Below are 22,599 nucleotides of genomic sequence, written 5' to 3'. Positions count from 1 at the left end.
AATTAACTCCCTATCAGAGTAAGAGGCCATTTACGTTTCAACCAATTCAGACACCTTCCCTAGCTGCCTACATGTCTGTACAGTTCTCTTACTTCACAGAAGCTATGGAAAATATTGTAGACAGCAATCATGCACATCAGAGATATTTCCAAAAGACCAATTGTTTTTCCTTCTCCAATAATCAAGAGCTGTGCAGCTTCAGGTAAAAAACCAAACCTTTCTTCTGCTCAGATGCCAGTGATTGGTTCTTCACTGAGAAAAGGTAGCTGTAACAGTGTCCAAACATGTCTGGAAACAAATACTTCCTGGTTTACTTACTGTACTTATAGTAAAAGCACACATTCCAGAATATCCTTGCCTACTGCACATTTCCCAGTCAGCATGCAACAGGACTCAATACACCTTCTGTAACCATTTTTTCCAGGACTTTGTAAAGGTAACAGTCCTCTCCACCAAGCAGTTGATTTGGAGTTGGGTCAAACAGTGAGGATGGATGTCCCGTCTAAGGTATAGGAATATCTTTCTATTTTCTCTTGTGTATAGCCAACATTTCTCAGTACATCCTCCTCCTCTTCAGACTGAAGATCACTAGCTTTGCTTTTTTGACTGGTTGAACAGAGAAGTGATGAGTATCTGGGCAGCAAAGCCTCTTCAGTCAAGGAGCAATCCTGTTCATGCCTTGCTATGCCAGCTGCCTGGAACACTGCTCACACTGTATGAAGAATAGCTCTGATGGTCCGTCATTGTTTCTCCTCTTTCCTACACCACCTTTACCATTCTGCTAACTGTAGCCACACAGTAGTTTCATTAGAAGCAATTCCCAAATAAACAGTCTGCAAATGAAACCATCTTGTTTCAGATCCCTGTTGTTAGTTATTGCTCCGGCATCGGAAGTGCTGTGCAATCTGCTGGTCCACCTGCCTCTGCAATTCCCACTTAATTTATGCCAATGCCTTGTGAATTGGTGCTGAGTACTACAGCCTTGGGTTGCCTTCAAGAGAAGAGCTGATCTGTCCCTGTTCCTCCATCATTTTCCTGAATATGTACTGGGAGTTGCAGAAAACATTTTTAAGAGGTCAGTGATCCAGGAATACTGTAATTTGACTAAGTGGAGAGCTGTGTGTACAAAATAATCAACTAAGAAAACACATTAGACTGGAATGATGAAGTGCTTGGACATACTGTGTGAGGCAAGTAACATTAAATGCATCTCACTACATTTCAAACAGACAGGATTGATGAAACATTGCCTGCATATTACCTCAGCGGGAAAGCTATTCCTCTTGCTAGATTTCAACCGGTTCCAGGGCCAGTATCCCAAATAAAAAAATCATATTGATTGTCAAGAATTGAGTTCTTTTACACTGAAAGCAACAGTGTAACAACCGTCACAAAAGAACACAAACAATCAAACCAAGCAGTACTTAAAATGGGAAGGCCAAATGAAAGAATAAAACTCACGTAAGCCAAGCCATTAACACCTGCTCTGAATTGAACCTGAGAAAATTTAATCCCTTTTGCATTATTTTTTTTAATGAGGTATAGCAAAGAAGTGTTCTCATTTAAAAGCCAAACATATTGCATGTGATACAAAAAGAACAGTAGAACAGAGTATTAGCATGTGAAAGAAACATGTTGCAATTATGTGAAATACTGCTTTTTATATTTTATTAACAAGCAAGCATCCCTGGAATTGGGTCTAAATAAAAATATTTCATTAACCAATCAGAATACAAGGGAGTTATATAAATTTATTTTATGGAGCATTGATTAGTTTTGAAAATTCCCATTTTTACTGTTTTAATTTCATCTTTTATTTAAAAAATCACTAAAAGGACACAACCCACAAAAATACAATCTGTATCTGCTCTATATTTACAGATAACTGGTCACTATTAAGGCACAGATTTAAAACTAACATTTTTATGTAGCAAGTCAAATATTTGTGCATAATACAACACTAACAATACGGTATGCTGTACTGTCATATTCCCTTTGTGGAATCAAAAGAAGTGAGAAATTCTTTTTCCAGTGTGTTCTTCTTTTTTTTTGTGTGTGAAGCCCTATTGAAAATAACGTTGTTAATGGGAAATTCTTCACTTTGGTGTAGATGATGATAAGCACTGCTCAGCAAAAGACCACATCAACTTAATACTGTAATAACTTCTGTTTCCAAATATAGTACTGTCTAGATATATAGCATGCACTTATGAAAGACTAAAAATGTAAGAGTGTAAAGAGTTTTGATGATTTAGGTTCAGGCAAAATAAGCAAGAAGGGGTTGCAGAAAGTTCTGTATGAAGTGTTGTTGAGTATTTCAATAAAAGGTCTGATAAGATCAACATGACTGAAAACAACTTGATTTTCAAACAATGGTCTTGAAAACGCAAACATTTAAATGAAAGCTCGTTTGTAAGCACATATATCAGTCCACATCAATGGAGCTATCTATGTGCTTAGAAGCAAACATAAGTGTAAATAGCTTTAGAATTAGAAATTGTGGCTTCCACAAGGGTTTGCATGAAGTTCTCTTTCCTGTGTAACAAACACACACACAAATACCTCACAAATAAGTGGATATTTACCTATGGCATTTGAACACAGTAGCTTTGATGTGAACAACTGTGTGCATGCAAGATGCAGTTCTATCCATTCTAATCCGAAGTACAATTTTAAACCCAGAGGAAGCTAACTGCTACTTGATCTACAGTGGAAGTCACCCAGCTATACACCATTAAGTAGATATGGCTGAAATGAGTACTGAGCAGTTATTTTTTGTTAGCCACAATAGGCTTTATATCATTGCTTGATCATCTATGCCCTCAGGTAATAACTTCTTGAAATTCCCTTTGTGTGTGCAAATCTCTCGACCTCATTTTGTTTTTCTCACCTTAAAAGAATTATCCATGGAAAGTGTCAAAACTATTTCTCACCCATTTTTGCATAAAAACCAACTACTGTAAATGTTACTCTAATGCCTTCTGTTAAGAGCACTTGACAGTGGTTTATGTCCATCTCAAAAGGCTTGTACACTGAACATAAATAATACTTTACAGTAGAGGTAATTCACAACATTTCTTATGGGAAAGCTTTTCAACAAATTAATGCTTGGAAATTTTATATTGCATTGCAGAAAGAGGCACTTTATGAATTCCTTCATTATATGAGAACCCTTCATAAACCCATAACAAGACATCTGTAAAGACAGAGGAATAATATTGCCAAATTATTCGGACTTTCACAGTATAAGAATGCAATAGTTAGCTCTAGCCACTTATAATATCGACTCTGTTGAACATAACTTGTTTCAGAAATAGTTCATCTCCAGAGTTTTAAACACTTCTGCAGCTGACCATTACACATCTAAACTGAACAAAACAGATGCTATTACACCTATTTCATGTTGGTCACTTATTCGCTGCATGCATAGTCATGTAAGTAATATGCGTCATTTATTAAATGGCAACAGTGCCGTCTTGTCAAATTAGATTAGTTGTATTTAATCAAACTGACAGCCCAGAGCTCTAGTTTGATGAATGCCTTTCATTCTCTACCATAAATCTGCAGTAGATCAGTTTAATGTTACATATTGTAGGTGTATAGGATCTAAAAATAAAAGTCTGATATAAATAAGTGTCCTTTAGTGGCAGGATACTAAAAATAGCCCTTTGCTTTAAGACAACCATTAAAAACAGTTTTAGCATAAAGGCAGCAGTTAAATATGATGACCGCAAAGGGTTAATATTGCAAGGTCCATTTTGGTCTTTCATTGCATCTGTTACAGTTAGCGAATTTCATTGCAAGCAGTACTAGACTGCTTCATGAGAGCATAATAGGACTGGTCCACTACCGTGTGGCTGGATTTTGGAACAACCTCTTCAGGTAGCTACTGGGGAGACAGAGAGAAGGGAAATCTGCATAAGAACCAGTTCCTAGTACCATTAGAGTGAGAAGTGACTTAATGCAGGAACATTGAAAAAAATTTGATTAGTGCCAATATAAAAATCAATATGGAAATGAAAGAAATAAATTTCCACAGGACAAGAAATCAGAACATGTAAAGTGCAGAAAGACCTCAATAATTATTTTAAGCAGTACCAGAAAAATCCATCTTGATAAAACCAACATCTATGCTCTCTGGCATCCCAGCTCTTCATTCTTCCTTCATTCAACAAAGTAAAAATTCAGTGCATACATTATAGTTATAGGTAATAAAATACTAAACAAAGAACCCTATATTATTATTATTGCAAAATCTGTCCAATCTACATGAGTAAAACATAACCCACATTTGGTGTTTTGAAAGACAGAAAATGTGTTTTCTCTTTTTTGGCACAGTACTGTGCAGACAAAATGCTTTGGTCCTTGATACCCAAACTCCCAAAGTGCAGAGGGTGGTGTGCAGTGAAGGCTGTCCACAGGATTGCCATGTCCATCTTTACAGCTGACTTTTTGAGCCACAACTTACTGCTACCAGCGACCGCTGACACTAGCAATGTCCGAATGATACTGACGTGGCAGTCTTCCACTCGCTCCACCTTCAAGGAATGAGGCACGTATGTTTGCTGGGTCAAACAGCTTTCTTCGGTTTTTATTCAGCTCTACAAAGTAAACAAAACACCCCTCAGATACAAGCGTTTATTTATTTATTTTTAAATCAAAACGACCCAAAACTTCTTTTTCAATAAGAACACTTTAGATACAGAACAGTATCAACTGAGAACGTCAGTGAGGTACTCATTCAGTTTAATCAGGATAGTAGGAGTGCCAGGGTAAGACTCTGTAGAAGCTGATTGGGAAGCAAGCATCTATTCATCGCAGTTCTTAATTTGCACTGACACAGTGTGGAGTTGATACTTTTTTTGCAATGATGCTTTAGATCAAATTGCCACAGCTGAAATAATTTTAAAAGGTTCTGCTACCGAACTCAAAGGCTGCAGTCTTCTGAAGGGACATGCACATAGAATGTATAGTTGCAGCACAACCATGTTATATAAAATGAGATGACAAAAAAAAAAAACTTAGCATCTCAATCATTTCCCAGTGCACGTATCTTTAACAATAACATTGAAACAGTATTTTACTATGGATTTTATTAAAAAATGGCGCTCACCTCTCATTCAAATACACACCCTAAGTTTGTATTAGCAAATGCTCATCCAAAATGATTTTTCTTTCCCCACTTATCTGTTCTTATGAGCAAACCAGATGTGACAAATCACTGAAAGATTACAGAATTTCATGACAGCTACTAAGCTAAGTACATTGTATTTCCACCCTCTTTAGGCCATCACTTTATATGCATTCACTAGAAGCGATGCAATTGGAAGGAAAAATGAACTAATGTTGCACTACCTACCTGAAGAAAACTTTCTCCAATATAAATTCATCACCAAGACAGCAAAGACAGAATATTCATATGTAATATGAAATTGCACGCTATTTCTTACAATTAGAAAACAGAGCTAGGCATAGTACAGCACACTGGAAGAATCAGTATTTGGCCTTCATCTTTCTGCACACGGGGTATGAGACAACCTTTTAAAGTGAACTGGAAAAAAAAATCAAGTAATGTGTTTTATTCAAACCTATGCAATTTGTAGGGACTCACAGTTCTGGGGAATAAAACAGAGTTCACTATCTGCTGTGAAACAGACTTTGTACTAGGCTCCAACTTTTCCAAGCAGACCATGCAACTGAAAATTTATTTGGGAATATGAAAGCTTTATAAAGCCTGGTCTTAAGTGCCTTCTGAGGAGGGGTAGGTCACTAGAAATCAAGAAAAGAAAACCCGTGTGAAGTAGTTTCTTTACCTGAGATTGCAAGCAGCATTTTTCTTCTGGCACCAAAAGTGGTAATTCCTAGCTCTTTCAGATCTTGATCAGTAAGAGTAAGAAACGTCTGCAGATCGATCTAAAGTGATAAGGAATAGGAAAATTAAACAAAACAAGTTTATCCCCCAAACCATTAAGCTGTAAAATGTGGTTCAGAATAGCCTCTTTTTTTTTTTCCTACTGCATTTTACATGCAGAGAACTAGTTGGCAGAAATGTAAACAGCAATCACTGCATTCTAATGACTTCTTCACAGTTTCTCAGTTTGCTACCCTCTCTCTCTGACAGAAACTTAAAAAGTAAGCAGTTTTTGAAAAGCACAGAAGTCTACTAATGACATTTGATTTTGAGTATTTATCAGAATTGCTATAATGTAATTGGAAACAACCAGATAGATATGGTAGGTGATTCAGATTTCAGAAAGTTAACAGAAGAAAATTGCTCAGCTACTGGTGATGCATTTGAATTAAAGCACTGAGCATTTCACAACGTATCAGAGTGTGTACTACTAATACAATTCATGGAAATGCCATAGAAAATTTACTTTTCATTCCGGCCTGTTACGCTCATCACACTTGATCAGTGACTTGAGGTTAAAATAAAATAAAACATCAAACAAAAGCCATCTTTAATGTTAGAAACAACACAGCCATCTCCAGTTACTCATTGAGAGTGGCCTCAAAATAATATCAAAGTTTTAATGACTAGATAATATGGGCACTATGGAGCACGCAGGGGAGCACAGAAGAGATAAACCTGAGGGACTGTACACAGAATTAACTGAGGCACAGATGGACTTATTTCTCCAGATTGACTATTGATCCTGCCACACAGTTCGGTTGCACAGAAACCGAATTCCCCCCAGCAATAAGCAGTAAGATTAGAGAGATGAGAAGCATTTGGCAGGAAATGCACCAGATCCAGCTGCACTGGACTGATATGGCAACAACACACTCCGACGGACTCAGGATGATTCCGTGAGTGCGTGTACATGAGTGACTTGGAGTGCTGGAGGAGGTACAAGCTTGCCTTCTGCCTAGCCTTGAATATACCCCTGGTGCATGCAAAGCAGTTTTCCTCTCCCAGAAACATATCTCAAGCTACAGATATATCTCAAGGTACACCAACAGAGCAACTCATGTACAACATGAATGGAAGGTCCTCTTGGAGTTTATTCTTCATGAACAAGTGCACAGTCCCCTTGACAACAAGGCAGTGTGTGCAGATACCTACTTTGCATGGTCTGTTAGGACAAAACACTCAGGTGTGGATCTGAGACCACCAACTGGTGCAGATCTCACTGCTGATAAAAATAAAAGTTGCAGGATGAAACAATGCCCATGCCCAAGCTCACTATCTGGAAATTCAGAGACATGATAAAAGCTAGAATAGCGCTGCTCATGAAAATCCTGTCACCAAGAGACTTCTCAGCAGCTTTGGTCAAGAGATGGAACCACCACTGTTGTAAAAACACACTACAAACACAAAGATATCTTTCAAACGAATACTGACCTCTTGCTGTTGGAATACATCTGTGTATTTGCCCAAACCAAGTTTGCTGAACAGCTCAGGCAGGTCAGATCCCTTGAAGAGGCTGTTCAGGTTGCAGCCATTGCTTCCTGTCAGCGAGGAAATGCAGTCCATGTAATTGCTGCTACTGAGATAGTGTTCAGCTGAAAGGGAAGAAGTGCACTTTTCAGTCACGTCACAGAGATGTGCGATTTTCTGTCACTTCAACACCGCATTCAATTAGATCATTAAATTACCTAAATATTTAAATTATTTAACATCAAAAATGAAAGCAAAAAAAAGATCAAAAAACACTTCTCAGTTGTCTTTGAAAGTGAACAGAAGGGGTTTTTGTTTTCTTTTCCTTAAGTTCTGGAATTTGTTTTCTACACAAAGTCACATTATGTAAACAGTCACATGGATGCAATTCAGAACCTCATACAGGGCAAAGACCTGAAATGCACCACTGCTTTTCCCTCTCCTTACGCCCTCTCCTGTTTTCTCCAGTAGGTGTTTTGGAAAATACCATTGCAAACAATCACAAACTGCTCTTTTTGGTCTGATTTGGGAGAACACCATGCTGGAGCAATTCCTGGTAGAGGACTAGTGAATAGCTGCATGATTTGTTGTACAGTACAGATTAAAAAAGAATTAAATAGTTTTATAAAAGATTAAAACCAGAAATATGCTCCCTATAAAATTTTAAATTACATTCCCAAAAAGTGCATTTTAAAATGAAATTTTAAAATTTTGAAATTTTTAAACAAGAAAACCCATGTAGCTGCACAATCCTTACCTTTTGTATGTCATAGTTCACAAACATATAGGGGTTTTTTTGTTGTTGTTTTTGTGCAGCATAAGAAAAATAAGATAGCTGCCTGGAACTATATCAGGAATTTGTGTAAATGAAGCCACTGTAAGCACTCCCTCACTTGTTTACAGACACCAGAAAGTATACAGCAGAAGGGTACCTTCCTACGCAAGTAAAAATATGATTGTCCCATTTTGGAGGAGAATTTTAGAACACAGACTATTCAGTGTTCAATAATAGAACCGTGAACATGAAGTTTGACAAATGAAGCAATTACTAGGCTGGCATTTTAGGCTGTAAAAGGCAGTGCCTTCATTTCCTCTGTATCAGAGTAAAACAATACAAAACATATCAAAACAGAAACTAATGATCCTACAATCAGTGCAGATTATGCAAAACTTTGTACTGGAAAAAGTGAAACATTGCAAGATACTACTGATGCAGTTAGGAACCACTAGCATAAAAACAAAGCAGAAATTCAATACCACTATATGACCGTATGAACAAAAACTTACATAGTAGTACTCCTAAACTTATTTGTTAAGGTAAACACATTAATTTGTCCAGCCAACTCATAACTGTTTTTTCATCTCCTGTCCAAAAATTCCATTCTTCACTCACTAGCAGATAGCCCACTAAAGATTTGTCTATTGCTGCATCAATTACAGCAGAATAATGGTAGTCTAGAAATAAGCTTTTACATCTGTACACCTTGAAAAACAAAACAAAACAAAAAAAACACCACCACCTTTCAAGGCAGCAAAGAGCTTTCAGAAAGATTGTTTTGCATAAAGAAATTCCTTGAAGGTTTTCTGGATCAACACTTGTATATCATATTATACTACCTTGCAAATGCTTTGAATATGTATTCATTTATATCAATTATATATTCACAATATTCATTGATACAAATTTGATTTAATAATAGTAATAATCAGATCTTAGGAAACTATTAACCTGATTTATTTTGTTTCCGCTTGGGGCTGCCAATTGAGGAGACAAATTCATGAGCTGTGGGTCCAAGCCCATTATGATCTCTCCAGTTATCAGATTCACTGCCATTTCCAAGGTGCTCCCGACTGTTGGACCGTGAGAGAGACATCGATGAACCCTGCAAGCCACAGAAAGAACATTTGGGCAAAAAACAGAAGTTTCATTGTGATTCAAATATTTTCTTTGAAGCAGTCCTGCTTAAAAACAGCTTTAATGCTTGCAAACATTCTTTTGGCAGTTGATCAATTGTCAAATTGCAAGCCAGACACAAAAACAGCAGGTGTGCTTAAAACATATGTGGTTTAAGGATTTTAAACAGTTCAGAGACTACACTTCAGAATGAATTGCTCGGTATTTCCGACTTTGTTTCCAAAAAGTTCTGTGAGATCAGATTCCCATACAAATTCTAGACATTAAGCACTCTGTCTATGCATCCCTTCATGGGGAAGAGAACTACAGAACATTTGTTTAGAGAGAAGTGAATGAAGTATACAGTACTTGACTATTGTATACAATGCAATGACAACAATCCTATAACCATTTGTGAATTTTTTTGATATCTTTTATAAAAGATTTTCACATTCCTGTAGAATATTAATTATCAACTCCAATTACCACTGAGTCAGAGTGTTTCCAATAAAGGCAACATTCCCTGAAAAGCTGCGGTTAATTAGGGAACTGGGTGGGGATATACCCAAAAAAAGATTAATATTGATACCGCACACATACACAAGCTAAAAAAATATAGAATTAAAACAATTTAGTTCTATATATTTGCATCAAATTCTAACTGAAAAAGCACAATTTAGGAGTTAATCTTTTCCACTGCTCAGGAAAATTGACACCACTGGAGAAAAGCAAAAGCTCCTTGTCATTAGCAAAATCAGGTGTCAACTGTGGTTAGTATGACCCAACAAATGAAGAAAGGAATGGATTTACTCCAAGCCTTACAAATGAACAAGAAAAGACAGAGCTTATACATTGCGCCTGAATGTGGTGACGGCTAAAAGTTGTAAAGCAAAAAAGATGTCGGCCAATGTTTCTGAATGCCCGATAAAATATTACAGTGGAAGTTACATGTTCAGTGATCTTTTAATTTGTAAAAAAAACAAAACAAAAAAACTTTCTAGACCATAGACTGTAATACCAATACTGTGTCTCTTCAACGACTAGTCCCTCAGTACATTCTATGTTTTACCCAAAAAAACGTACATGCAGGGAAGAAGAGTGGCAGCATGATCTCTGATACCGATGATGTTGCAGACTTCTACTAAATAGAAGCATGATAACAAGGAATCCTAGATTTTTATTTTCCCCAGATGTTTCCACAATAGCTCATACCAAGCAAGGGAAACAGGAGTCCGAACATACTACATTTCAGGGTGAGGAGCTAAGCCTGTGGTTTGTACATGGGCAAACTCCAAGTGACTAAAACACAAAACGGTCTTAGAACTATATGTCTGCTTAGAGACCCTTAGTAGTGCATCACAGCTTGGGGAAAACCCCCAGCCCAGCTCAATCAGTAAAGTAAGTTAAATAAAATGACGGATTTTGGTTGTCACTTTTTCTCTCCAAGTCATTTCTGCAAACTCAGTATAAGTACTCAAATCTATTACACATAACTGAATGTCACGTGAAGTTCATATATCAAGTGGGGAACACTAAAGTACTTTTTTTTTTTTTTTTTTTAAAAAGTGGTTGACTTTAAAAAAAAAGTGGTTGAATATTTCTTTTAAATTAAGTAGATCAATAAAGCAAACTTCTACAGCTTTGTGAACAGAATGTAACATAAGCTGCTACTATTCCTTTTTCTAACATTGTTTCACCACACAGTAATTTACATTATATAGCTTACATGTTATATAATCATATTATTTTAAAGCAGGTTACACAATTACTACCACTAGTCTGTCTACAATTATTGAGTCATTTGGTCCCTTAAGTTGTTTTCATCTACTTTAAACAAATATCTTTACAGGAGCAAAATTCTACAGATCTAGAGCATGATTTATGCAGCTGATATAACTGTATGTTGGGCTGAATGTATTCCATATGCATTGTTAATTATCTAAGAAACATTTTTCAGAATAAAAATACTTAATACCTTAAAAAAGGCTAAAAAATCTAATCTGAAACCAAGGTTCAGACATTTCTCAAAAGAAAAAATTACATCATTCAATAGAAATAAATTTCCATTGCACTCTGTGTTCCATATACCTCATATGTAGTTGTCATAGATGGCTTGTACGATACATGATTAGCTCTTCTCAGTTCTTTGATAGTTTCTGCAGGCATAGATTTAGAGAACCCCAACCCACTCCATGTATTTGTTGGGGTTCTCACTTCGGTTACAACTGGCTTCTTTAACATAGCTGAAAAAATTCAAAGATAAATTGGTAAATCTCAACCTTACTAAAGACACAGAGATAATCATCTTGAAATCATGTATGCTCACAGGCTTCTTCAACACACCAAACAAATCCTTAACGCCTTCAGTTGCTACACAGATTGAATCCTATACTTCCTGAGGACAATTTACTCTGTCAGAAGTTAGGGAAACCCCTTACGGCTACAAGGAAGCCAAAAGAATCCCATCTGTTTCAAAACAAAGTGCTTCTGTTTTTCTTCTGGCAAGAGCGTATTTAGTTTATTTTTTAAATAGGGTCAAAGACACGGTTATGTCCCTTATCAATTTTATAACATAATCTACTCCTGAAACGTGGAGCAACCTTGCCAATATGACAAACATGCTAAAATTTGAGCTGGTTCAGATGAAGCATTACAGCTGTGAGTCTTTCTGCAATTTGTTTACACTGAGTACTTGATACTACGTTGGTATTAAAAAAAATTTGGAACATAAAAAATATGCCTGTGTTTCACTATCAGCTTGAAATTTGATTAAACCAAGTTATAGAACTGAGCCTTCAGAAAATTCTTTCAGTGATGTACCAACAAACTTTTCAGAAGTCATTGTTAATCCACATACCTTTGGTTGCTAGTAGCTTCTTCTGCTCATAGTCAAATGCCTAAAAAGCAAACACGCAGGAGATGGTTTAATTACCATTCCAACTAAATGTCATTCTAGTATTTAGCTCTTTTTCAAAACAAAGTTTTTCAGAAGCTGCCAAGGAATACGTAACAGTTTCTTGTAAACGTAAAGCACTCATTCAAGCATAGAGTAAGATTTATTCAAGCATAGATAAAGATTTGAAATAATTATCTGATTTCCATTTGTGTGAGGCTACAGCAGCATTTAGAAACTTAGGGCAGAACAATTGTTTTGTAAGATTTGTAAGATTTTTTTTTAAACCCTAGTTTCTCTTCCATAATCACCTATTCTTACCAGTTAAAACATTCCCCAACAGTATGAAGTGATATGTATCTTAGATTGCAAATCTAGGTACCACAGTTATCTGGAATAACCTTCTTTCAAGTTTAGTTCCTCTCCATGCACTCACTTTCTAAAAGGAAAACAGGTGAATTTTGGCAGAATTTAAAAAATTGTGTTTCACTACCAAAGACGATAGAAAATTTGAACTTTAGATGTCACTGATTAAATCCATTCTACTTCTCTGAATTACAGATTAGCAAGTCTAAATATGCAAAACTACAAAAATGCATTATTTAGCCTGAAGCGTTAAGCTCATTATTTAAAAGAACTAGACCTCTGATACGAAAAACAGCTACAAAACATCGAAAACACCAAACTTCATCTTGCCCCATTACTTGATGCAGTCTAGTTATGCCCACACTGATAGATCTGTACAGAAGAACTGTTACTACTGTTTTACAAATAAAGTATATCATATTTGTATGACAGAACTAGTGTAGCTGCTTCAATAAATGCTTCTGTAGATAAACCTGAAGCTACAATGAAAAATGTTTTGACACTGCTTATGAAAACTTGTAAAGTGTTTTTCGTAAGTTATCACTCATCCTAAAGTAATGATATAAGATTTTACACACGTTTAAGATGCTTGAGTAGACTAATTAGCCATATAGGTTTTTTGTGCTGAATTTTTATTTATTTAAGCTCAACAGAAGCATAATAGTTCCCTCCCTCCTTCAGATGTTAAGTTGAAGACCAAACAAATTTTTTTTTCTTGCTTTCTTTGGAGTACAAAGACTTAGAGATTACTATTTCTCCTACATTAAGTTTCTATGAGAAGGTAATGACTGTATTTACTTATTTGAAAAGGTCTTGCTGTATTATGTCAAAAATAGCTAGTAATCCTATAGCAGTTTTAACACAAAAATAAGGTTACTTTCTTCCTTCTGTAATGTATGGTACCCTTGGATGTCATCTGAGAACTAAGGGAAAGCTAAAGTTAACAACAGAAGTTATTGTTATTACACATCGAAAGAAGCCTCCTGTATATCACCACACCTTCCTGCAACTGGAGATACCATTTAGTCTAAACTCACAAGAGCAGCCACCTCAACATCATTTCTGCATATCAAAACAAACCAGCCAACCTAAGTACAACCCACATCTTGAAAGAATGAACAATTTTGCTGGGAAATGCATTCCTGAAACCATAATGGCAAGTCAGTCTGCTAGCCAGTTTCCTTTGCACTTTGCACATATACTTTGCAATTACCAAGTCTTGCAGTAGATCTGGGTTTATTTGGGAAACATACCTGCATATTTACATATGATGGCTGTGCTAGACGTGCTCTTTCGGAGTTCTGCTGGGCAGCTGCTGCTCGCTCTGCTGCCCGCTCACTTCCAGGAGCCTTTTTGTCAGCCATGGGACTTTCAGAAGCACTTAACTCTGCATCCGAGAGCAACCTCTCTGTAGTACTATGGAACAAAGTCAGTATCAACTCCAGTCTTTCTTTTCACAAGCAACGAACATTCAATGCAATTGTCATAACTGAGCTTTACTCCGAGAAGTTTGGCAGCAAAACTCAACAAAAGCTCAACAAAAAAAAAGTCAGCAAAAAGTACACAAATACCAACATTTTTCCCAACATTCCCTAAGTCTCAGTTTTCCTTCACTATGTACCATTTACTTCCAATGGTGAAACGAGACATATTGCTGCTGCCTATTTAACCAAGTATGAGGTCATCAAGTAAGATTGAAGCTTTCTTGTGTCAAGAATCATTACATGCAATCCCTACATAGTGTGGCTTTATGCTGTTTAGCTTTGCTCAGGCCAGCACCTCAGCAGTTCTAACAAACTAACAGCAGCAGGGAGAGATACATGTAAGTGGCAAATAAGAAGGATAACGTGGGTCCTACGCTTCGACAATCATGATCCTGCATGCCAATGTACCTCATATTGGAATTTTCTTCTGAAAAAAAGCCCTATCTTATGCCTGCTCTAAAATAATTGTAAACTCTCACTTCAAAGCATATAGAAGTAATCATGTTTTGAAAGATTACTCCCAGAAGAATAAAACCCTAAAGAAATGTTGAGACTAAATCCACAACAAAAAGAACAAGACATACAAACAACTGAGCCTGATAGTTTAGAAATCCAAGGATTTCTGCTCATGAGAGCAGAATTAATGAAATAGATATTACAGCTTTAACAGTGTAAATAGATGAGGTAAAAGATAACATGCATCTCAAGAGTCATGATAAGCAGTTCCCAAAAGCTACTTAATACTACTTAAAGTAGATTGCACAAAACATCACACTAGGAACAAAACCTGTATTGCCAAGATGTATTATGACTCAAAAGGGCCTTTCCCACTGCTGGGTCATGTAAAAAAGCAAAAACAAAAAAATCATTGGGAACATGCTGTTATGTCCTGAAAGTCATTTTTCTACGAAGAAAACAACCTCAAGGACATAAAGGCTGGAACTTAAGAATTGTTCTCAATGTAATCAGTAAGAAGGGGATGTGCAAAAACATATCCTTTAGAAACAGCTAATGAAAGTTCCTCTGAAAAAAATGCCCAGCCTTTTGTGGGGAAGAAAAGTTGTTTTTTTTTCCCCCATCTCTTCAGACACAGACACAAACTAAACAGAAAAATTCCTGATATGTACAAAAAGTATTCAAAGTTTACAAACAAAAGACAAAGTGGAGGACATAGTAAACAAGCCAAGTTCAGTTTAAGACAGCTCTTTGAACATCTAATGACGGAAACATCTATCTACAAAGACAAAATAGTTCCATTAATCTGTATGTGCACTTTCAGCTTACTGTAAGTGAGAGTTTTTGGTGCCTTGCAGTAATTCAACTGTTTGCCTCTTCGTACACGCCTGCTTGGAAGAGCTCATCATCTGCTTCAGGTCACTGGTATTTGCTGAATGTGATGGACTCCTTGGCATGCCCACTTCTACAAAAGCATCATTGCAACCTAGAAGGCCAGTAAAGAGGATAGTTAAACAGAACTCCTCTTACATTCTAGTGTGCTTAGTGAAGTGATGACAACTATTAAAAAATTGCTCTTCTTATTAACCTAGTCTGCAGAGTTAACAACTTGGCCTGAGGTAAATCAAAAATGTAATTTCAGATACACAGAAAAAAAAGCATCAATATTAATGTAGTGTGTCTACTGTATCTTGTAAGTTACTTGAATAAATGAAGGCAAATAAAAGGCAAGTAATATTAGTTAATATCAAATTTAAAGATCATCAGAATGACTATTTCAAACAAATTTGATTTGGTATCCAGTTTTAATAAACCTTGTCAGGTGCTTATATAATCTCTGCTGGGATAAAAGCTCCCCACTTAATATTCAAATACTTTCAGAATGTATTTTTGCAAATATTAATTGCCTTAATTAGGCAATGTACCATTTATTCAAATCAGTATTTCAGATGACTACAAGCATTAAGAAAAGAACATCTCCTTGTTGATCAGTATTTGAAAGGGAAGCAGGGCCTTTACACAAACCTGCACAGAAGTTTGAAATGAAACTTGCTTTCCTTTCCTCCATAAATGAAGGAAAGATAATTATTCTGCATTCAAACAGCTAAAGGAAAACTGAGGTTTTATTATAAATAGCCAATTAATTCTGTCTGCCGATGTCATCTAAGTCTGATCTACACATAATTTTGTGCAAGAATAACTCTCTCAAAAGGCACTATTTCTTTCCATTCACTGAAGAGCAAAAATAAAACAATGCTAAAAAAATTATCTACTGGTTTAAGCTATGAAGTGAAGCTGCTACAAAAGAAATATTAAAATTGTTATAGATTGTTTCCCTAGATAAATAATATAAAAATAACATGGGATGTAAATAAAATGATAAAAGCGTGTTTATGTTAAGTTAAGGTGTTTCTATCATCAGCATGGCTCCTTTAGCATAATTTACTTTACTTGACTATAAATCTGTGAGATCCAACAGATATTTTCCTTCAGTATTGCTGCACAACCAATGCACAGGCATAACGTGTTGATTTAACTAACTACATCAATTGTGCATTTCCGTTTCATGAACTCTATGTAGGTTGCACAAATGCTACCAGACAAAAGAACAGAATGTCAAGGTCTTACCTTCTGCACTATTTGACTTGGCAGCTACTTGTTCTGAGGCACCATGAGTACTTGTTTGTCTTGCCGAATCACTGTGGTTTGTGCTCAACACATTTTCTCCCAGCGATGTGGCAGACAGCGCAGCATACTTGATATTTGAGGTCTGAAATGATTGTCAAAAATGGAAGTGATTTTATGTTTTATGCTTAAGAAAATATTGCAAAGTTTGCTTTTCTGTCTGTGCAAGAAAGCAAGAAATTCATTTCTGATACAGGAGAAATTTCATTTCCAATTTTACAACATGGGACAAGTTTTCAAAAATATAAAGATGTTTTAACACTACTGCTCTATGTAGAAACTTAGTAGCTTTAAGAATCTACCAATGAAGCTATTTTTTTCCCTAACTTTTGTAGAACAGGTTTGTTACAAACAGATCTGGTTCTCCAGAGATCACATCACTTACCTTCACGTGACCATTTAAAGAAGGTGACCCTTTTTTACTCTCTGGTTGCATGCCGTTGACATGAACTTCAACAGGAGTCAAGCCTGGTGGTGGAGATGGAGTGTTCTGGCTATAACTAGGTACTCCAGACAGCAAAATACTAGTTAAAGTTGCTTGGGCAGTAGATGGTATCATTAGGTGTGGAATAGCAGAGAAACCTGCAACAAATTTTGGTCATGTTCTGATTAATTTTCTCATTTTAAAAAATTCTCACTTAATACTTCTAATAAAAATGTCTATCTTTATATAGCTTGACACATTACTGAAGAAGTTGCCTTTAAAATTGCATGCCAAAATCAAAATGCTCTAACCATTACTTTGTGAGTTAGCAGTTTCTTACCCAAAACATCAAAACATTGTATGTACATCTATAACCTGCTGTTGCATAAAGTTATAGCTTCAAATTTTGATATTTATTAATCTGTGTGAATATAAATTCTTAAGGCTTTCATAAATGAAAAATTCTGGACTTTCAGTTGTCATTCCTACAAGTTACTGTTGAACAATTCGTTTAACTTCTACCAACCTGTGGCATTTGTGTTAGCAAGAGATGTCGCCCATAATGTGGGGCTAGGTGTGCCTGAACTTGGACTCTGCAGGGGACTCACAGAGCTATTCAGAGCATTCAACAGAGAGTTTGGAGTAGTTGAGGTGTTGACCGACAGGGCTGTTGGACCTAAAAGGCCTGCAAAAAGTCGCACACGTGAATATTCGGCTAAGACTTAGTGAAAAACATTGTGACCAGTTTTTAAGTACTAATTAAAACAAAAACAACAAAAACAACTAAAGTAGCACCCTTGTACATTTCACAGACATATTTGAACACTAAAGCTGCTGTTTACTTGGTGCAGAAAACAAAGTACAGGTAGTCTTAAACTAGGAAACATATAAGAAGAACTGCAGCATCCTTTATGTCCACCTACTGGACTAACTATGGTAAAATCAAAGCATCTGCACAGGTTGCTTTTCATCTATGCCATTCCTGTTTATCTCCTTCATCACTGCTTCTGTCAGTTTGTTTCACAGAAGCATCATTTGCAAAACAAGAAAGTAACTGCACTTCACAACCTTACTTCCATTTCAAATAGCCTTTTTCTGAGCACCTCATATGGATGAACCACTACCACACTAAAATTTATTTAGCTCCTTCTTGCTTTTTCAGTACTGATGGCAAGTCACCCTCCAAAGCCATTTCCTCAAACCAGCTCTTCACCTATGAACATTCATAGGTCAGTTCAGCATTGTAATGAAAAAAGGTAAAGCAAAACTAAACAAAAAAACAATACCAAGGACCTAACAATGCAAAGGCATAACAACAACAGTACCAAGAGCTGCATTAAAAGCCACAGTCAAATTGCACAACCACTTGTACCCATGCAACCCTCACAAAAGCATCTGACATGGAACTGCACAGCACTGCTGGATGGCAGATTGCGAAGTAGTTATGTGAGAACACTGAATTTCAAGAGCCAATGTCAAGATTTGACACTAAATTCTTCTGTCAATTTTTATTTATTTATTTATTTTTAACATTTCTGGTAATCACATATTTACAGAACTTAAAAATGATGTGGTTATTGCAGTCTGGACTCTGCATTTCTTCTATAAAATGTTGGAAGATAGCAAACTTAAGCATTTTTGCACTAAATTTTATAATGATAAATAAGGTCTAAATTGATAGCCTGCACATCCTCAACTCAACTAGAACTGAAATACTGTTTTTGGTACTTGCACTTCCATGTTACAAACATAAGTACCTACCCAAATTCAAGGCAACCTCATACATCACAACATTGCCAAAGGGAAAAAAAATCACTTGAAAAAGATTCCTGTGAAAATCACAGAAGTAGTGTCCTATATCACCTGCATTTCCCTTCCTTTCCTTTTCAGCTGAGTGGTTTGCAAGCTTCCGGATGATTTTCTACAGAGATGAGTCATGCTGCTGATTATGAAAGCCTTGGAGGAAGTTTTTACAACAACAAGCCCTTGAAAGGCCAGATGCTTTTGGAATAATCTAATGCTTTAACACGAATCCTTATGCAAAAACACATCTGGGTTTTGCACAAAAACTAAATATGTATATTTTTCAAGTGCACGTGAATTAAGTTTCAAATGTGTGCATGTGTACATATATGTACATACATAAATGTGTATATAGGTAAATATACATACACATATAAACATATACATAAAAATAAAATACATACCAAGTCCAGTGAGTCCTAGTCCTGCTGAGGATAAGATATCCAAACCAGGACAGGAAAGACCAACAGGGCATGAGACAGTAGAGGGATTTGATGGTATGGTGACTCCACTACTTTCAAGTCCCAGTAGACATTTCCGTGCCTCATACATATTTAAGGCATTTCGTTCAACACTTTTGACAATCACAGACTGTAGGGGGAAGAAAAAACAAATCAAACCAAAGGAAAAAAAACAAACAAGGAAAACCAGTTACTAGCAAGATCTAGAGAAGTGAGCCAAATATTAAAGGCTTGTATTCTCTTTTATCAGTAGTCTATATATAAAGTGGCCAAAAAAGGTTTATATGAAAGCTATTAAAGTTCTAGCTGTCCAGAAAAAAGAAGTTAGGAACACCTGAAAAACTAAGTTACCAAAAAACTATTTCTTGGGTTGTTTTTTCTTTTTCCAACTTCTCATGCAGACAAGTTTTTCTCACAGTAGATTTTTTTTTTTTTTAATTGATTGCTAACAAACATTGCAATTATGCAGGGGAGATGTGATTGAAGGCAAATTTCTATTAAAAAAGTGTTTCAAATTTGCCTCCCCATAAACAACCAAAAAAATCATCAGTATCTTCCATAAAAAAAAATAATCTCTGTATTGTCAAATATTTAATGAAAAATTCAAACTGTCATAAAGGAGAACTGTTTTAACATTTCAATTGGCATTTCAAGTGGAAAATATGTATATGCATTTATGATCTGTTAAGGCAGGAAGGAGGGGCAGACATGTCAACTCATCAGCTCTGAAAAGCTGGCATGAAAGCCTAAAAAGAATATTTGAGCTTCTCACCAACCTTGCTTGGTTGCTTTGGCTTTGGCTTAATGCTTATGAAGACATCTAACTGCTCCATTAGTTGTGTTATAAACTGTGGTTCTACTTCAATTTCTTCCTTCATATCAAACATGAGCACAAGAGGAAGGCACCCCTGAAAAGACATTCAGAAATTCATAAAACTTATAACCTACGCTGCTTCCACATGAATGTTGGCAATAAACTGAAATACATAGATTGTACACATGTACGTCATGGTATTATAAGTACAGAATACAAAGCATGGATGAAATGAAGTAAAAGCTACCTCATTGCCTGCAACAGCATAACAGTATATTTTTACCCTAGGATTTTGACCATCACAGTAAGCTCACACATGCCCCCACATTAGCTACCTACACAAAATTAAGGGTGTCTGGAGGATTCAAATTCAGAAACAACTATTATATATCAAATCAGAATAAAGTATTGTCAAGAACAGATAGCAGCACTCAAACAGTCCACAATAAACTAAGTTTGTAATAAAAGGTTTCTGCAACTCATCGTTGTCTGAAGCTCAACTTTTACCTTTCTTTTCCCCCCTCCTCTGTAGCTACGTCAGTATTTTCCAGTGATATAGGTGACAACTCTGAAACCTTTCAGATAGTGAAATTGTAAGTAACCTGCCAAAAATTAAGAAAAAAAATCCCTACCAAAACAAAAACACAACCAAAGAAGGGGAGATGACAGAGGGACAGAAAACCCATCCTACAAGATATCTTGGGATTATTAGATTGCTCATAAAATAAGAACAGAGGGTAACAGTCAGTGAAAGGCAAATCTTTGAGAATTTAGATTCACACAAAGTAAATATAACACATCAGAAAAAATTGTAATGTACATTTTAGAAAGTGGTCACATTTAGTCAGTTTCCTGTTTCTCTAATTTTTTTTTCAAAACAAAAAGCAGCTGATTGGTATATTCTTCAGGTCACCAGCTCAGTATTTTATATTTAGATAGTCCTCAACAGTACCACCTATAGCTACAGAGTAGTTTCCAAACCTAAATAATTGAAGTAATTTTAACTTAAGGAAAATTAAACCAAGATATCTCAATTATTTTGACTTTACGAAGACTGACAAATACAGCTTAAATTCAGTAAATGAACTTATCTGAAAAAAGTCATAAATGGAGTTTATTTTAAAACTCTGAAATGAATAATCCAATAATACAGGACTTAAGCTTAACAGAACTGCTGAGAGCAATTCATACATAGATTTTCCAAATGTTTTCATAAAAGAGTTACAGAAAGTATTATCAGGTTTCAACAAATGCCTGCTGAATGAGAATGCAACTAAAAGGATAACAAGAAAAAAAGGAAAGTGAAAACTTTGAAATTGGAATGTCATATTTTATAAGTGGATAGATTTTTGCACTACGGTTTTGGTCTTGTGTGTTTAGAGCACCTGCATGATGATGTTGAGAGAAACACAAGCATTGTTCTTTGATAGATTGTGAGTGAACAAAAGTGATTTGTCAACATCCTTCATAATACATGTATAGTACAGCCTGCATTATTATATATGAAACTAACAAAAAGCAAGCCTCGGTATATTTTTAGTAATTATCAAAACAGGAGAAAACCAAAGGGTTTGGGATGAAGGGAAGACAAACCAAGAACACGTCTCCAAAACTCCTCTCACTTGTTTAAGTATTTAATTAAAAATCACTACACCTTCTTCCTTCTCCAGTTTCCTCATCACTACTGTGAAAACTATACTACACAATATAACTCTACAAGCAATATGCTTACGCTTAGAAATGAAGACTTGTAATGCTTGTCAGAGATTATAGGTATTCACAATTCATACACCACACAGCCTTCTCAATTAAATTAGTTACTAGTTAATATTAAAGCTTCCATTTAAGACATACTGCTAAGCAACTTCTAAAAAAAATAGTGCTACTACATTGCATATGTCATACTCCAAGGAATGCTACCTATGCACAGTATTACATTTCCTGTTGATATTGTCAGCTCTGCCTCTAACATTAGCCTCACGAGAATTACAGAATCACATGCAAATGACAATTCAGTAGTTCAGAAAATGGTTACGGCATTTCTGTTCTTGGTATCAATGTCCAAGTGCTTCTAGATAGTTACTTATAGGACAACCTATCAATAAATCAGTTTTTATTTCATTTTAAAATCACACACTTAGTTCCACAGGACATTTCTACTGCCTTGCTGTGAAACAGCATCAGCTATTACTCTGGCTGAATCAGAGCACTTGGAAGGTGCCAGTAACAAACGTGACCATGGGGAGAAATCCAGTGTGCAGTCACACCTTGCAGGAAATTGCTCCAAAACACAGAAATTTGATTCCACCGGACAATGCCAGAGAAGAAAACAATCAAGCAAAACATACTTCAAAAGAAGCTGAGAGTGACTGCAGGCATTTATCTCTAGTTAGCACAGCTGCCTTCTTGTTTTTCTCTGAGGCTGAAAAAAAACAACTC

General features: G+C 36.0%; 1 protein-coding gene across 1 annotated transcript in view; it reads right to left on the bottom strand.

Annotated features, from left to right (window-relative positions):
* Window positions 1-1,753: 1,753 nt before the first annotated feature.
* Window positions 1,754-22,599, bottom strand: part of BICC1 (BicC family RNA binding protein 1) — a 97,362-nt gene continuing 76,516 nt past the window's right edge. Inside the window, exons 9-21 of the mRNA XM_084289932.1 lie at window positions 20,123-20,254; window positions 19,290-19,476; window positions 17,609-17,767; window positions 17,044-17,240; window positions 16,602-16,743; window positions 15,303-15,459; window positions 13,788-13,950; window positions 12,133-12,172; window positions 11,364-11,518; window positions 9,111-9,264; window positions 7,346-7,506; window positions 5,814-5,913; window positions 1,754-4,601 (exon numbers count right to left, since the gene is read on the bottom strand). Coding sequence (XP_084146058.1) covers window positions 4,471-4,601; window positions 5,814-5,913; window positions 7,346-7,506; window positions 9,111-9,264; window positions 11,364-11,518; window positions 12,133-12,172; window positions 13,788-13,950; window positions 15,303-15,459; window positions 16,602-16,743; window positions 17,044-17,240; window positions 17,609-17,767; window positions 19,290-19,476; window positions 20,123-20,254 — 1,878 coding nt within the window. The 3' untranslated portion in view covers window positions 1,754-4,470. The remainder of the gene's footprint in view (window positions 4,602-5,813; window positions 5,914-7,345; window positions 7,507-9,110; window positions 9,265-11,363; window positions 11,519-12,132; window positions 12,173-13,787; window positions 13,951-15,302; window positions 15,460-16,601; window positions 16,744-17,043; window positions 17,241-17,608; window positions 17,768-19,289; window positions 19,477-20,122; window positions 20,255-22,599) is intronic.

This window comes from Netta rufina (genome assembly GCF_964035555.1).
Source record: "Netta rufina genome assembly, chromosome: 7".
NCBI lineage: Eukaryota > Metazoa > Chordata > Aves > Anseriformes > Anatidae > Netta > Netta rufina.
The sequence above is the reverse complement of the archived record's forward strand: the minus strand, read 5'-3'. Positions and strand labels throughout refer to the sequence as shown.